The sequence below is a fragment of the Aricia agestis genome, chromosome 21 (assembly GCF_905147365.1).
Source record: "Aricia agestis chromosome 21, ilAriAges1.1, whole genome shotgun sequence".
NCBI classification, from domain to species: domain Eukaryota; kingdom Metazoa; phylum Arthropoda; class Insecta; order Lepidoptera; family Lycaenidae; genus Aricia; species Aricia agestis.
Genome location: NC_056426.1, coordinates 7,631,297 through 7,648,037, shown reverse-complemented (window position 1 = coordinate 7,648,037; position 16,741 = coordinate 7,631,297). Strand labels below are relative to the sequence as shown.

The 16,741-nt window shown below is 36.7% G+C and overlaps 1 protein-coding gene across 1 annotated transcript in view; it reads left to right on the top strand.

Moving 5' to 3' along the window:
• Positions 1-229: 229 nt before the first annotated feature.
• Positions 230-16,741, top strand: part of LOC121737627 (dopamine receptor 1) — a 34,319-nt gene continuing 17,807 nt past the window's right edge. The window contains exons 1-3 of the mRNA XM_042129289.1: positions 230-322; positions 8,161-8,239; positions 15,520-15,700. Coding sequence (XP_041985223.1) covers positions 293-322; positions 8,161-8,239; positions 15,520-15,700 — 290 coding nt within the window. The 5' untranslated portion in view covers positions 230-292. The remainder of the gene's footprint in view (positions 323-8,160; positions 8,240-15,519; positions 15,701-16,741) is intronic.

The window sequence follows — 16,741 nt, the reverse complement described above, 5'->3', positions numbered from 1 at the left end:
CATAAAAAAATAGACAACTTGACGCTCCCGCTTCGTAGTCGCTTGGTCGCGTAGGTTTGAACAAAACAACGCGACAACAGCTCTAGAGCAGTCTGTCTCGAGCTCGACTGCAACTTTATTATTCTAAATGTTATTTATCATGATGATTATGTCGGTGCTGATAGTTTTGACGATGGTAATGATGATTATGATGATGATGATGACGTTGATGATGATTGTTTCAGCTATGTGATGCCGGAGCAAGATGGGCGCGCTGCACATCGCGTGGCGGCGGCCGCTACACTGAGCTAAGATGGAATACGACTATGTACCACCCACTAATGTAAGTACTATGAATCAACCACTAATGTAAGTACAATGTATCAACCTACATCTATCTCCTATTCTTCTTACTGATTAATTCTGATTAATTTCGTTGCGGGTCCCAAGGCAGATTTAGCATGTCCCTGGGGCACCCACCCTGAGATCGTAATAATGGGTTTTCACTTTTCGTGGTTGGTTACCACTGTTGATCCGTTGAGCGTCGTTGAGCGACACCGGAGTTACAGCAGTGAGAATGTATGGTGGGTCCAGTGCCCATTAAAAAATCAACCATCAATGTAAGCACTATGAATCAACCATTACTGTACTTGTACTATATGTCAACCACTAATTAAATGTTAGTACTAATATACTAAATATCAATCATAATTATTGTAAGAAATGTGTATCGACCACTAATGTGAAAATGTTTTAGACATATTTTAAAAACAATCCCCTAATCAAAACACTAATAAAATATGTCAGGAATAACATTCAACCGATAAAATCACTGGAAGTCACTTCCTGTCATGAGGTAAACCCACATTTTTTAGCACAACTGATGACGAACTATGACTAAGAACATTCTCGACCATGTCAGCTTTTAAATAAAACTATCGGCCAAGTGCGAGTTGAATTCGCGCACGAAGGGTTCCGCACCGTTATAGAACAAAAAACGGGCCAAATTGTTGCCGTTTAATTTTAATTTTATTTTAATTTTACAGCGTACATCTTTTAATCATTACTTAATTGGTAAGTAATAATATTTATGGGGCATGACTACTGATGCTACTAAAGATTTTAATTTTATTATTAATTATTAAATTACACGTATTATTAAAAAAAATTATGAAGTTTTGAAGTGTATGTCTATAGCCATTATCGATATAGAGCAAAAAAGGGCAAAAATATCACGTTTGTTGCATGGGAGCCCCCCATAAATATAAATTTTATTCTGTTTTAGTATTTGTTGTTGTAGCGGCAACAGATATAGGTACACAATCTGTGAAAATTTCAAAAGTCTAGCTATAGCTGCTTTTGAGACAAAGCCTGGAGACAGATAGACGGACAGACAGACGGACAGACAACGAAGTCTCAGTAATAGGGTCCCGTTTTTACCCTTTGGGTGCGGAACCCTAAAAACGGTCCACCCGTTTGGATGATAGATGGATACACACACAAACACACACATAGGCACGTCAAACATTCACACCCATTTATTTCGTCGGGGTTTAAAAATATAATTGTGGACAAATTACAGATATGAAAAATAATAAAAAATACATAATTTTGAAGTGAAATTTTCTGTTAAGAGAACCGTTGAGGCGTGTTCCATTAATATGCAAAATATTCCTCGTATTCGTTAAACCTTTGAACCACAATTTCCGCGCTTTTAAAACCATTTAAAAGGAAATTTTGAGTTTTAGCCTCATAAATGACTTTTTCTAGGAGTATTAGACTCATAAGGACTCTTTTCTAGAAGTTTTATGCTTTTTAGAAGTTCAGAAAATATTCGCTTCATCAGAGCTAGGCTTTGGTTTTATCTAAAAAAGTTAAGCGTTACTTTAACATTTTTTTCACTACTACTACCTACACTTTAATCACAAAAGAAAATAGTTAATGGAATCATCATACTTTGCGGAAATCCATAGTTTAAATTTAGTTTGTTATTATAACGTCTTAACGGACGTTGTTCGTAGAGTCCACATCCTAAGGATGCTCCGGTGTTGGGGCGAAACGCGCGTCGAGGTTTTCAACCTGCATGTTGGTGAGGGGCCTTGCACGGATTTGCCAACATTATCAACATTATTGCTTGTGTGGTGGTGGTGTTTGCAAGTTCTTGCATGCGAGTGTACGCATAGGCAATGTGGGAGGAGGGAGGTGCTGTACGCATGCCTATGCGTACACTCACTCATTTACTTAAAGGTGGAAGTTGTTTTCGCGGAATATTGCTAAAAATAATAACAAACAAAATTTACACAAAAGAAAAGCAAAAGGATGCATCCACATAAAAATATATTACATAATATGTGACAATAAAATAGTATGTATTCATAAGAATGTGACATAAGGAAGGAGGGGTAGAAAAAAAAATGTATGCCGTAATGTGTGGATGGCCCCTAAGCAAAACCCTCACCTCTTTTATTTACCATCCGAATTTAAACGGTCGTTTAGTTAACAAACATCCAAACATCGGTAATAAGGTCCAAAAATATCTCCAAAAGTTTGAGAAACTTTCAGAAACTTTCTCCGGAGTCTTCGTAAAAAGTGTCTGGAACTTTCCAAGCTTTGTTATATCTAATAATCTATTTAAGTCTTAATTCGGAGCTTTTGTAAGTTTTTATTTGTGTAAAAGCTCAATTTGTAACGGAGATTAGATTATATCTGCGACTTTTTTTAACCGAATTTCAAAATGGAGCAGGTTTCTCAATTCGACCATAGTATTTTATACGTTTTTTTAAATGTTTGTTTGCGGATAGCCTCGCCGTTTGTAAACCGATTTTGATAATTTTTTTTGTTGAAAAATCGCATCTCGCAGTGTAGCCGCCAAACCGCGCGTTTGCGCCGCCGCGGCTCGCGTAAATTAGATATTTCACAGATAAATTAGAGCACAAAAAATTCCTATAATCCTTCACGTCGTCTACTTCTCATCTGTGCCAAATAAGAGAAAACTTGCATCAGTAGTTCGTGAGCCCTTTCAAATAATTTTCCTCGTTTTTTCCACATTTTCTTCTGTTTCTTCGCTCCTATTAGTCTTAGCGTAATAAAATATAACCTATAGCTTTCCTCGATAAATGGGCTATCTAACACTGTAAGATTTTTTTTAATCGCACCAGTAATCTCAGGCATTAGCGTGTTCAAACAAACAAACAAACAAACTCTTCCGCTTAATAATATTAGTTTATAAATCCATCCTAAGTCAGTATGTCATATAAGTAGTATGTTATATCTATACTAATATTATAAAGCGGAAGAGTTTGTTAGTTTGTTTGTTTGTTTGAACGCGCTAATCTCAAGAATTACTGGTCCAATTTGAAAAAATCTTTCAGTGTTAGATAGCCCATTTGTCGAGGAAGGCTATAGGAGGCTATAGGCTATATTTTATCTATACTAATATTATAAAGCGGAAGAGTTTGTTAGTTTGTTTGAACGCGCTAATCTCAAGAATTACTGGTCCGATTTGAAAAAATCTTTCAGTGTTAGATAGCCCGTTTATCGAGGAAGGCTATAGGCTATATTTATCACGCTAATACTAATAGGAGCGAAGAAATAGAGGAAAGTATGGATAAAACGGGGGGAAATTATTTAAAAGGGCTTATTTGAACGAGCTAATCTCAGGAACTACTGGTCCGTTTGAAAAATTATTTCAGTGTTAGATAGCCCATTTGTTGAGGAAGGTTATAAGCTATATTTTATTACGCTAAGACTAATAGGAACGAAGAAATAGAGGAAAGTGTGGAAAAAACGGGGGAAATTATTTGAAAGGGCTTATTTGAACGCGCTAATCTCAGGAACTACTGGTCCAATTTAAAAAATTCTTTCAGTGTTAGATAGCACAGCTATCAAGGAAGGCTATTGGTTATATTTTATCACGCTAAGACTAATAAGAGCGAAGAAATAGAGGAAAATGTGGTAAAAACGGGGGAAATTATTTGAAAGGGAAATTATTTCTCACGAACTACTAGAGCATTTTTTCTGTTATTTGGATCAGATAAGAAGTAAACCACGTAAAGGATCATAGGCTTTTTTTGTGGAGTAATTTTTCCTGTGAAATATCTATTATACGCGGGCGAAGCCGCGCGGCACGTCTAGTGAAGTATACAATATAATAACCCTTGCAACTATTTTAACGGGAAACTTGAAGCATATTGCTGAATATGTATGAAGATTGCCTTATAGCACATATTGAGCTTTACTCATTTGTGTTAAGGTTTGAAATTAAATTCCTGATAACCTCTTAACCCCACAGTATTAAATTACTATATTTAATATGTAGCAAGGATTCATAAGGTTTAGTGAGAATGTCACTGTATGGATTATTATAGAATAGAACAATGATATTCTACTTATAGTTTTTTTATATATCATTGGAATAGAATTATTGGTGAAGTTACGAATGTATTAATTTATCTACTTTTTGTTCAAGTAGAAAATTGTTGTCATAGAAAAACTTTGATTTTGTTCAAGTAGGTATTCTGAAATGTCTTGAAACTAAATAAATATTTATCCTGTTTAAAAAATATTTTGTCTCACAAAGTTGGCTCTTCGTTTTGCGCGCCAACGCCAAATTTTTAACACCCGACAAAAAAGATGTTATATTTTTGACGTTTGTCTGTCTGTTTGTCCCTTTGTGTGTCTGTTCGAGGCACCGAAGCATCCAAACGGTTGGACCGATTTCGATTTAGACTAGTTTTTTTCTATTCGAAAGCTGACATTATCGAGAGTGTTCTTAGCTATAGTTCATCATCATCAGTCCACTCAGCACAGAACAATTTGGTTTCATCTACTTTAAATTTATGAAATAGTTTATTTCTTAATTTAAATTATACATTTTCATAGACACACAGTATTCTTACCTACCTTACCTTATCAAAAAATGTAAGCTACCAATAAGTATATTTAATCTTATCGCAAAATGAATATCTAAGTAGCTCGATAGATAATTAGATATTCATTCTACGATAAGATTAAATCAATCATAACGTTTTATGCACTTTGCCGTAAACTACATCGTAAAAAAAACAACTCGTCAAACGTCAAACATAAAGCCGCACGCTATTTCAAAGCTATATTAGGTTTCGAACCTTCGTTGAAAAGCGAGTTCGAAATTCGAATGCAAACGAAATTCCGTTGAAAAAAAAATCAATTTAACTTCTTTTTAGGAATGGCCGTTTACATTTTTTTATTCGCCCGCCAAGCAAAAAGCGCTGGATTTGTTGTGTGTTTTGGGTGATTTCAAATCATCAATCTTTCCTAACTTTTGACCCTCGTGTGAATGGGTCATGGTATTTGGTTAATGTTAATTCCCAAAAGTTTTATCTGTTTTTGTCCGTTTTAAATAATGATTCTAAAATGTGAGGGCAGAGTAGACGTGGTGAGGGTTAACTGAAGTTTTTAAATACTCAAATGACGGTTACCAAAATTAAAAATAACGTTATTAACAAAAATTTCATCTTCACTCAGAAGTCAAATGGTAAAAAACAGCACCAAGTTGGCTCATTTTTTGGGCACGATTTTAGCCTCAACATGCCAAATACTACATAGTAATTTTTACTTACCTGAGTATCTTTTCATTGAACCTTCTTTGGCGTTCTCCAGACCTTCTTCCATAGCCAATAAGAAGAGTATAATAGCTTCAAACTACTTTTTTTTATGAAATAAGGGAGCAAACGAGCAAACGGGTCACCTGGTGGAAAGCAACTTCCGTCGCCCATGGACACTCGCAGCATCAGAAGTGCTGCAAGTGCGTTGCCGGCCTTTTAAGAGGGAAAAGGGTAATAGGGGAGGGTAGGAAAGGGAATAGGGTAGGGGATTGGGCATCCGGTAAACTCACTCACTCAACGAAACACAGCGCAAGCGCTGTTTCACGCCGGCTTTCTGTGAGAACGTGGTATTTCTCCGGTCAAGCCGGCCCATTCGTGCCCAACGCTTAGCTCTCCCACGTATATATTAAATACTAGCTAAAAGCCGAGCTTTGTGAGGGCTCGCGTCGTCACACCTTAACTGACTGATGATAACACATCTACATATAAATAACTAGATGTCCCGCGCGGCTTCGCCCGCGTAAATTAGGAATTTTACGGAAACCGTACATTTTCCCATAAAAATAGCTCTTAATAGCTCCCTACTCCGTTCACTTGGTTTACTTTATATCTGTGTCAAATATTGCCATAAAAATTGCTCCAGTAGTTGGTAATTTCTAATATTTCCCCCGTTTTTCCCACATTATCCTGAGTTTCTTCGGTCGTATTAGTCTTAGCGTGATAATATATAGTCTATAGTCTTACTCGATAAGTTAGCTATCTAACACTGAAATAAGTTTTTAAATCGGACCAGTACCTAGTTCCTGAGATTAGCGCGTTCAAGCAAACATACTCTTCAGGTTTATAATATTAAGTATAGATTTTTTTCAATTATCGCTTGACAAACTCGAGTCTCGATCTAAAAGACTATGAAAAGTACCAATAACAGGGTCATTATAGGCTCATCATCAGACGATGTATGGTATAATATGGTAGTGATGATGATGATGATGATGATAAATGTAATTTGCATAGTAGCATATGCTTTCCGTTCTTAAAATAATATCTTGTATCTATAAATAATCAGGAGTTCTCTCAGCACCTTCCGAACCACGATATACCAGGTATACCTCGGTGCAAAATCTTACTTGTTGGTAGCATATGCTTAGAATACTGCTCACGAAACCGAAGTCACCACATATTTCCATATAAATTTTGAGGAGTTCCCTCGATTACTTATGGATCTCTTCATCAGGTCACCACTTTTATGAATAATATGGTACCAAATTGGAATGATACCTATACACCAAAAGAAAAATTTTGAAAATCGGTTCACAAAGTCGGTTAAAATTGTAGCCTATGTGTTATTCTGTGTAGTTTTTGTGTGAAAGAGTAACAAACATCCATACATCCACACATCCACACATCCATACATCCATACATCCAAACAAACTTTCGCCTTTATAATATTAGTAGGAAGATTACTATAGCACAAATCAATAGGCATGATAGTTTTCCGTAAAGTGTACCACAAAATGTAAAGATGGGATATACTAGGGCTCGCTTCGTTCGCCCTGATTATTTTCCTTATACTATGCCAAGAGTAAATTCAATATATAAACTTCCACTTTAGCGTTTTGCATTAAGAGGATTCCACACCGCCCTTTTTTCCATACAAACGTTGTCCCCTGTTTCCTCCCTGGATAATGCTAGTAGAGTTATAATTTTTTTCCTGAATATCTACGGCCACTAATACAATGTCCCTATGTTTTCTTTTTTTTCATAATTTAATTATTAAATAAGATATGAACGTTCAAAAACCCAAAAAAATGGCCAGATTTTCCACTGTGTTCAAACGTCCAGAAAACAGATTTGGCTAGATTATACAAAAAAAGCAAAACATAGGAACACTGCTCAAGCCTTTTTTTAATCTTAAATGAAAAAAGTACTTAAATCGGTTAAGTTTTGGAGAAGGAATCAGGGGTCAACGAATCGTTGATTTTCTGGATTTTCTGCAGTTGTCTCTATCGCGTTCTGCGGTATAGGCTTGAGGTAAGGGAGACAGCTATAGATATTACACGTACTTTTTTTTCATTTCTCTAGCCCCTGTTGTATCCTCTTAAGGTGACACCGCTTCGTTTTGGATATGTTTGAGATCGCTGTGAGAGACCGGCCCGGCCTTCATAGAAAACAAGAAGTGGAAGGGCAAGAAATGGAAAGGGTGTAAGCGACAAAATGGTTTTTGTCGCGTAATTTAAAAACCATAATTAATAATATATATTTTCATATATGCTATAAGCAAATTATATTGTATGCTGGAACTAATCTATGTACAAATTTTGGAATCACTCTCCTCTGTTGGCAAAATTAGAATCCCTGTTTTTATAGAGGTCTTTTTGATTAATTATTCTGTGTTATAAAAGTTCACCACTCGTGTTATGCTATGGGCAATTCAAAGACAAAGACATGATGAAGACTGACAACGAACTTTAATTTCTTAGCTTTAGTCATTGCTGAGAAAAATCGATATGGTTGCAGCCAAATTATCAAGGCGTCACCTTAAAGTACTTATTTTTGTTTGTGCTTGACCGATTTTGATAAAGTTTTTGCATTGCAGGTGGCGTACAACTACACGAGCGTGGTGTACGAGGATGAGGCGCCGGCGCCGGTTACGCCGCTCTCCATGCTGCTCGTCGGTAAGTAGCCTATGTCCTCTAAGTAGCCTAAGTGCTCGAGGAAGACTATGTCCTCTAAGTAGCCTATGTCCACTTAGTAGCCTATGTACCATCGAAGAAATTGATTCAATGGCTGTTGGCGGACCTACGTAACTCGGTAACATTTTGTCAAACCCAGTCAACAGATCACAGTTAACATTGAATTGAATTAAACTGATAAAATATGACTCAGGCCTGCCTATAATATGGCACATAGTAAATATTAGAGAAGTTGATTAATATTATGCATCTATACATATCTATATATATAAAACTCAAAGGTGACTGACTGATTGACATAGTGATCTATCAACGCACAGCCCAAACCACTGGACGGGTCGGGCTGAAATTTGGCATGCAGGTAGATATTATGACGTAGGCATCCGCTAAGAAAGGATTTTGATCAATTCTACCTCCAAGGGGTTAAAATAGGGGTTGAAAGTTCGTATATAATAATACTTCTTAACGCGAGCAAAGTCGCGGGCAAAAGCTCGTTATATATAAAACTCAAAGGTGACTGACTGACTGATTGACATAGTGATCTACCAACGTACAGCCCAAACCACTGTACGGATCGGGCTGGGCATGCAGGTAGATATTATGACGCAGGCATCAGCTAAGAAAGGATTTTAACAAATTCCAACCCCAAGGGGTTCAAATAGGGGATGAAAGTATATAATAATACTTATTAACGCGAGCGAAGCCGCGGGCAAAAGCTCGTAATATATAAAACTCAAAGATGACTGACTGACTGATTGACATAGTGATCTATCAACGCACAGCCCAAACCACTGGACCGATCGGGCTGAAATTCGGCATGCAGGTAGATATTATGACGTAGGCATCCGCTAACAAAGGATTTTGATAAATTCCAACCCCAAGGGGTTCAAATAGGGGATGAAAGTTTGTATATAATAATACTTCTTAACGCGTGCGAAGCCGCGGGCAAAAGCTCGTAATATATAAAACTCAAAGGTTACTGACTGACTGATTGACATAGTGATCTATCAACGCACAGCCCAAACCACTGGACCGATCGGGCTGAAATTCGGCATGCAGGTAGATATTATGACGTAAGCATCCGCTAAGAAAGGATTTTGATCAATTCTACCTCCAAGGGGTTAAAATAGGGGATGAAAGTTAGTATATAATAATACTTCTTAACGCGAGCGAAGCCGCGGGCAAAAGCTCGTTTATAATATGAATCAACTTCTCTGATAGGTCAATATCTGTGTAATATTATTGCGCTTATAGATCGCGCGTTAACCGTATATTTTTCATATGTCCTTTCCCGGGAATCGAAGTATTTCCATACTAAACTTCAGCAAAATCAGTTCAGCGTGAAGAGGTAACAGACAGACAGATAAGCACACTTTCGCATAAAGTATCCATTATAACTAGAGATCGCCCAATGGTCGAAATTCGACCTTAGTTTCAACGACATTAGGACTACTACCTATATTTTGTACAAAAATATTGACTTTATCATATTTTTTTCAACTCTTGTCTCTGGGACTCAGCTGATCTCAGACTGGTCGTGTAAGCATTGTCTAGTATCTAAGATTCAATAAAAAAAAACTATAATCTATTTTCAATCTGTCACCTTGTTGTCAACAGACTTCAACCATAAATAAAAGAGTATAATTCGTATGTTTAGGCTTGTCACTCAAAAATCTGTCATTTTTCCTAATGGGTGTGTTGTAGCGTGTGTAATGTTTTATTTGTTAAAAAATGTATGATAAAAGCATAATTTCAAAATAATATTAGTTCGATGCACTCCTTCACCATATTATAAACTATAACTGTGCAAAATTTCATGCACCTACGTTTCACCATTTTTCGTAAAAAGGGTTACAAAGTTTTTCGTTCGCGTATTAATATTATGATACTTTATACAAAGGTATAATTAATTCCCTTAATTAATATTTTTGCGCATATAAGGTATCCTGAAAATTCCACATTTAATTGAAAACTACCTTTTGCGATCACTTCAAAGGCAAGCTCGTAATATAATATGACTAGCCGGCTTCTGAACAGATTACTCTTTGATTACGAGTTTTTAGGGTTCCGTGAACCAGCACAGATAAAAACACTGCTGCTAAGGCTTTTCCGTATCTCTACTGGCACTTAGCTTGGCCATTATATATTGAATATATTGAAACGTTTATTAACGACCATGCACCATATTTATCTCACCTTTTATTACAATTTACAGGGCATTGTCGTATAATGATATAAGGTACTAATAAACGAAAATCTACTTATGCCTCGATTTAAGTTAAAATATTGCAAATGTTCCTAGGACGGCCAGTGGTTCCTTATAAGGCCCAACCAAAGATTTGTTGGCCTTGCTAGGGAACATGAACTTTACAAGGAACATCTAAAAATCATTAACATACAACTAGTTATTTTCTAGTAATAAAAGCGTACCGTAACATTACATAAAATGATTATTTAACTTATACACGCAAATGAACATTTTGGCCTTATAAAGAACGGGCCCATAAGAAGGCCATTTGAGATTAAAAAAATTTGATTGCATTATAAAACGCATTGGCAATTAGTTATAAGTGTATTTATTAAATTAAATAGTTTTAAGAGCGTAAAAAAGTTTAAGCTGCTCACTAAGCGACCATGCATTTCTGAGTTATTATTATTATTGGTCAAACTCCAAGCAAAGCCGTACTAATATTTATACAAGCTAAATTTCGACCACAGAGCGAACTCAAGTTAAGCAGTGACTTTCAAACTATCAGCAATAATATCTGTGTAACATTAGTAACAAATTAATCGGGCAACTTGCGGCAATATTCTCAAACTTGCTCAACTGTTCAAGTTATTGATCAAATATTGATTGATGCGATAAGTTTGTTCTGACGTTCATTCGTTACCTTTTAAGGGTTTCGTATCCAATCGCAAAATCGGCCAAGTGCGAGTTTGACTTACGCACGAAGGGTTCCGTACCATTGTAGTTTTTTGTTTTTAACAATTTAGTTGTTATAGCGACAACAGATGTGCACAATTTGTAAAAATTTCAAACACAATTTACAGCCTGGAGACAGAAGTACAAACAGACAGACGGACAAAAAGATAAATGGACAGATTGACGGACAAACATCGAAGTCGTAATAGGATCTCGTTTTTACATTTTGTGTACGGAACTCTAATGCCCAGTTTCAGAGTTTTTTTTTAATCGAAGTTTGTCTTTTTACTATTGCTTTCGATTAGCTAGTGTCAAAAAATTAACCAATCAATAACGCTAATGAAAAGGTAAACTAATGTCAAAAAAGCATTAAACACACATAATAATAATTAAAAATATCTATGGGCGCTTCACACCACGTCAGTCTGGTCCCGTGCTAAGTACCTGAAGGACTTGTGTTACGGGTACCAGACAACGGAAATATATTTAATACTTTTATACTACACATATGTTTAAGATTTTTATTATATTATACACATATTTAATACACATCCATGACCCAGGAACTTTGAAAACTTTTTGTTCCGTCAGCGGGATTCGAACCCGCGACCCGGCTTGAGCTACCAACAGGCAACAGCCCACCAACTGAGCCACAGAGGTCGTCAAGTTTTTTTTTTGTTTATGAAATAAGGGGGCAAACGAGCAAACGGGTCAACTGATGGAAAGCAACTTCCGTCGCCCATGGACACTCGCAGCATCAGAAGAGCTGCAGGTGCGTTGCCGGCCTTTTGAGAGGGAATAGGGTAAAAGGGGAGGGTAGGGAGGGGAATAGGGGAGGGTGGCGAAGGGAATAGGGGAGGGTGGGGAAGGGAATAGGGGAGGGTAGGGAAGGGAATAGGGTAGGCGATTGGGCCTCCGGTAAACTCACGCACTCGGCGAAACACAGCGCAAGCGCTGTTTTACGCCAGTTTTCTGTGAGAACGTGGTATTTTGTGCGGTCGAGCCGGCCCATTCGTGCCGAAGCATGGCTCTCCCACGTATATCAAGTGATGTATTCATGATGATACTACTAATCAGGCGTATACCTCATAGGCTTGTTTCGTGACTGTGCCTAATCTCTTTGAACCAACAGATAGCGTTCACATCAAATTATCCTAAAATTGAGCCGCCATTTTTTCGATATTTATTTTACGGTTATGATAGTCTTCCTTTTATGACGTGGAATAATTTGAAATATCAGAGATCTCGTTTAAAGATGATTAGATTTATAGGTCATCGCTATTTTATAATAAAACGAGCTTTTGCCCGCGGCTTCGCTCGCGTTAAGAAGTATTATTATACACAAACTTTCATCCCCTATTTTAACCCCTTGGAGATAGAATTGATCAAAATCCTTCTTTTCATTCTTAGCGGATGCTTACGTCATATCATCTACCTGCATGCCAAATTTCAGCCCGATCGGTCCAGAGGTTTGGGCTGTGCGTTGATAGATCACCATGTCAGTCAGTCACCTTTGAGTTTTATATTATATAGATAAAATCAATTATAAATGTTAAAGAATGACCTAGTTTTTAGCGCGTAGGCGCTTAAGATGAGGCCGCGTTTAATTAAACAATCGTTTTGAAAATGTTTTAGATCGCTTGTTTTCTATGAGAGGCTGGTCTCTCATAGAAAACAAGAAATGGAACAGCAATAAATGGAGAGAGCGTAAGCGAAAAAATGGATTTTGTCCTGTAATTTAAAAACCGTAAATATATTTCATATAAGCTATGGACAAATTATAGTGTATGCTTGAACTAATATATGTGTACTAGCTGTGCCCCGCGGTGTTACCCGCGGATTAAGTGATATATCATAAAAGACTGAAAATTACCAATAATAGGGTCAAAACGGGACGACACATGGTTCTATAACGGTTTATGGTAATGTCTAGTGATGATGATTAAGATGAAGGTAATTTGCATAGTAGCATATGCTTTCCTCTCTTAAAACAACGTCGAAACTCCCAAACTTGTATCTATAAAGGGTCAGGAGTTCTCTCCGCACCTTCCGAACCACGGTATACCTCCATGCAATCCATGACAGCGTTCCTCATGCAGTTGTAGCCATATCCCGGCACACTAACACCTGTGTCTATTACACTGACACTGATGGAGACGCTGTGGCAAGCTTCATAAAAAGAGCCACGGAGGTGTCAACCGAACACATAAGAGATTATAATATAAAAATGGCTATAAAAGACAGGAACGATAAAGTCCTAAGCCACATGGCGGGTAGATTCGACACAGAACGATGTCTTTTTAACAACCTAGAAACTCCACCCAGCTTGAGTGACCCCTCTCCACCAAGCCAATGTCACAACATCTAAAGGCAAAGGGTGGAGCAGCAAAAAATCTAAGGAAATCGGAAAATGTCGGATCTACTGGCCGCCACACCGACTGGGACCTCACCGTTCAAAACATTAATATTATTATTATGCAATTTATAAAACAATAAATGTATATATTTATTTATTATATGTATAACATATTATACTCTATTCTATTAAATATACATATACACATATATATATATATATATAAAAAAAAAAAAAAAAAAAGTGTCCATGGCGTGATGGACCACAATTAATTAAAATTCATAATATTATTTCAATTATCCTTGGTGCGAAAAATCAAAATAATAAAATAACAAAAAAAGGATATGGACGAACAGTCTATAGACGGCCCCAATTTTATAATAAAAAAAAAAAAAAAAAACCACGGTATACCTCGGTGCAAAATCTTACTTGTTGGTAGCATATGCTTAGAATACTGCTCTGCTTCTACGTGGGAGAGCCATGCTCCGGCACGAATGGGCCGGCTCAACCGGATAAATACCACGTTCTCACAGAAAACCGGCGTGAAACAGTGCCTGCGCTGTGTTTCGCCGAGTGAGTGAGTTTACCGGAGGCCCAATCCCTTACCCTATTCTCTTCCCTACCGTCCCCTATTCCTTTCCCTTCCCTACCTTCCCCTATTCCCTCTTAAAAGGCCGGCAACGCATCTGCAGCTGCTGCTGCTGCGAGTGTCCATGGGCGAGGGAAGTTGCTTTCCATCAGGTGACCCGTTTGCTCGTTTGCCCCCTTATTTCATTAAAAAAAAACCGATGTCACCACATATTTTCATATAAATTTTGAGGAGTTCCCTCGATTACTTATGGATCTCTTCATCAGGTCACCACTTTTATGAATAATATGGTACCAAATTGGAATGATAACCTATACACCAAAAGAAAAATTTTGAAAATCGGTTCACAAACGGCGGAGTAATCGTTAAAAATAAAACGAACATAACACCTCCTCCATTTCGAAAGTCGGTTAAAATTGTAGCCTATGTGTTATTCTGATGTATAAGATATATTATTGTAAAGTTTCATTAAAATCCGTTCAGTAGTTTTTGCGTGAAAGAGTAACAAACATCCATACATCCACACATCCATACATCCAAATAAACTTTCGCCTTTATAATATTAGTAGGACTATAGGATAGGATACATTTTGAATCTCACCGAGAGGACAAAAAGTTTTTTGGTGTTTATAAAAAGTTGACACTAGAGATCGCTAGTTTGAATCTCACCGAGAGGACAAAAAGTTTTTTGGTGTTTATAAAAAGTTGACACTAGAGATCGCTAGTTTGAATCTCACCGAGAGGACAAAAAGTTTTTTGGTGTTTATAAAAAGTTGACACTAGAGATCATGTAAACAATGTTTTGTCTTAATCTAATATGCTAAGAAAATCCTACAGAAAGTCATTTTATAGACAAGGGTATTGTGATTTGTACAATAGTATAGTTTTTGATAGTTGATATTTAAGAGGGCTACTGACCCAAAAAATCCTTCTCCCCTTCCTTCCTTCCCTTCTCACTTCACACTCACGCCCGTCTCTTAAATGCCAGGTGAAAAAGGACGGCGCGGAATCATTTCCAAGTTAGTTTTACTTGAATAAAATACTAACTATAATGACTATGAAAAAAGTATTTTGAGCAAATTTAGGTTCAATCAATGCCTTTTTAGATATTAAAAAATATTAAAGAAAAGACAACAAAATTCGAAGATGCAAGCAAAAATGTGTCTAAAACAAGGTTTTTTGTAAAAAAGAAACTATCGAGCATTTTTTCAGTAATCGTGTTTTCGTCTTGAGCATTTAATCTAAATCATGAACTGAAGTTACTTGTGTAAGAAAATCAGTTTTCTAGCCCTAACAGATTTAGAGATCTAGGTTTAAGTATGTAGTCAAGTTAGTGTCAGGTGCATCGTAATTAAGCACAGAGTACTGAGTACTGACGTGTCATTTTGTTTCAGCATCATTCCTCTCCCTCCTGATATTCGTGAGCGCGGCGGGCAACATCTTGGTCTGCATCGCGATATACACAGACAGGGGACTGAGGAGGATCGGCAACCTGTTCCTAGCGTCGCTGGCAATTGCTGACATGTTGGTTGCCGCTGCCGTGATGACGTTTGCCGGTGTCAATGATCTGTTAGGGTGAGTACCAGTGATAAACACACGGGCAGGGGACTGATGAATAGCAACCAGCGGGGCTAAAATGGTCACATTTACCAATTATTCTTCAATTAATTCAGCAAATAAATTGTCAAAACTGTCAATCTGACAAACGGCAAATTAGTACGAATTACTAGACATGAATTGCAAGCAAAGTGACCATTTTGCGATTTCAAAATTTTAATCATATTATTATGATTCATAATATGATTCTCCAAAGCGACCATTTTAGCCCCACTGTTCCTTGCTTTGTTGGCAATATTGCAGAATACACTGACAGGGGACTGAGGATTATTATTCTGTGCCTTGCTTGTAAAAACTGACAAACTTGTTGATACTTTTACTAAATCGTTTGTTTTATTTAGAATATTGTGTATTAGCAACATTTTTCTCTGTCCTTCCACTCTCGAGAAATATTGCCAAGTTGTTCCTTTTAGTTACTGTTGCCGCCTGCAATTTTGTAGGCAAATAAAATAACTTTAATTATAATAATATTTTATGTATTTTGTACTTTTGTTTTTTGTCACAAATATGACTTTTGTGTTTTTAGTAATTACCAAGTTCTTTTTCGTACCAACTAACTAGTTGGTTAGTTACATAAGTAAAAAAAAAATAACATAATATTATTAATACACATATTTTATGCATATAATCGACTCAGCTCATATAAAATGTTCACATCACTTTACCCGCATAATATCTTGTTCAAACGCATTTTCAACATAAACGGATTATTGCGGCATACAGGCTTTTAAATTTAATGGTGTTTTACCTACAGTCTACACTGAGCGTGCATTCTAATAATATGAAGGAGAGTGTGTCTGACTGTTGCCTCTTAGGGCACTGACAGAAATTTAATGTTTTTACCATATACTTACGACTATATTTTTTTTGGAAGATATTTGATAAAATTGAAGTTAAGTAATTAATAATTATTAATAACGTTACTTTAATTTTATCAATCAAATTGTAGTTAAGTAGAGAGAAAGTATCTCCATACTAAACTTCAGCAAAATCGGTTCA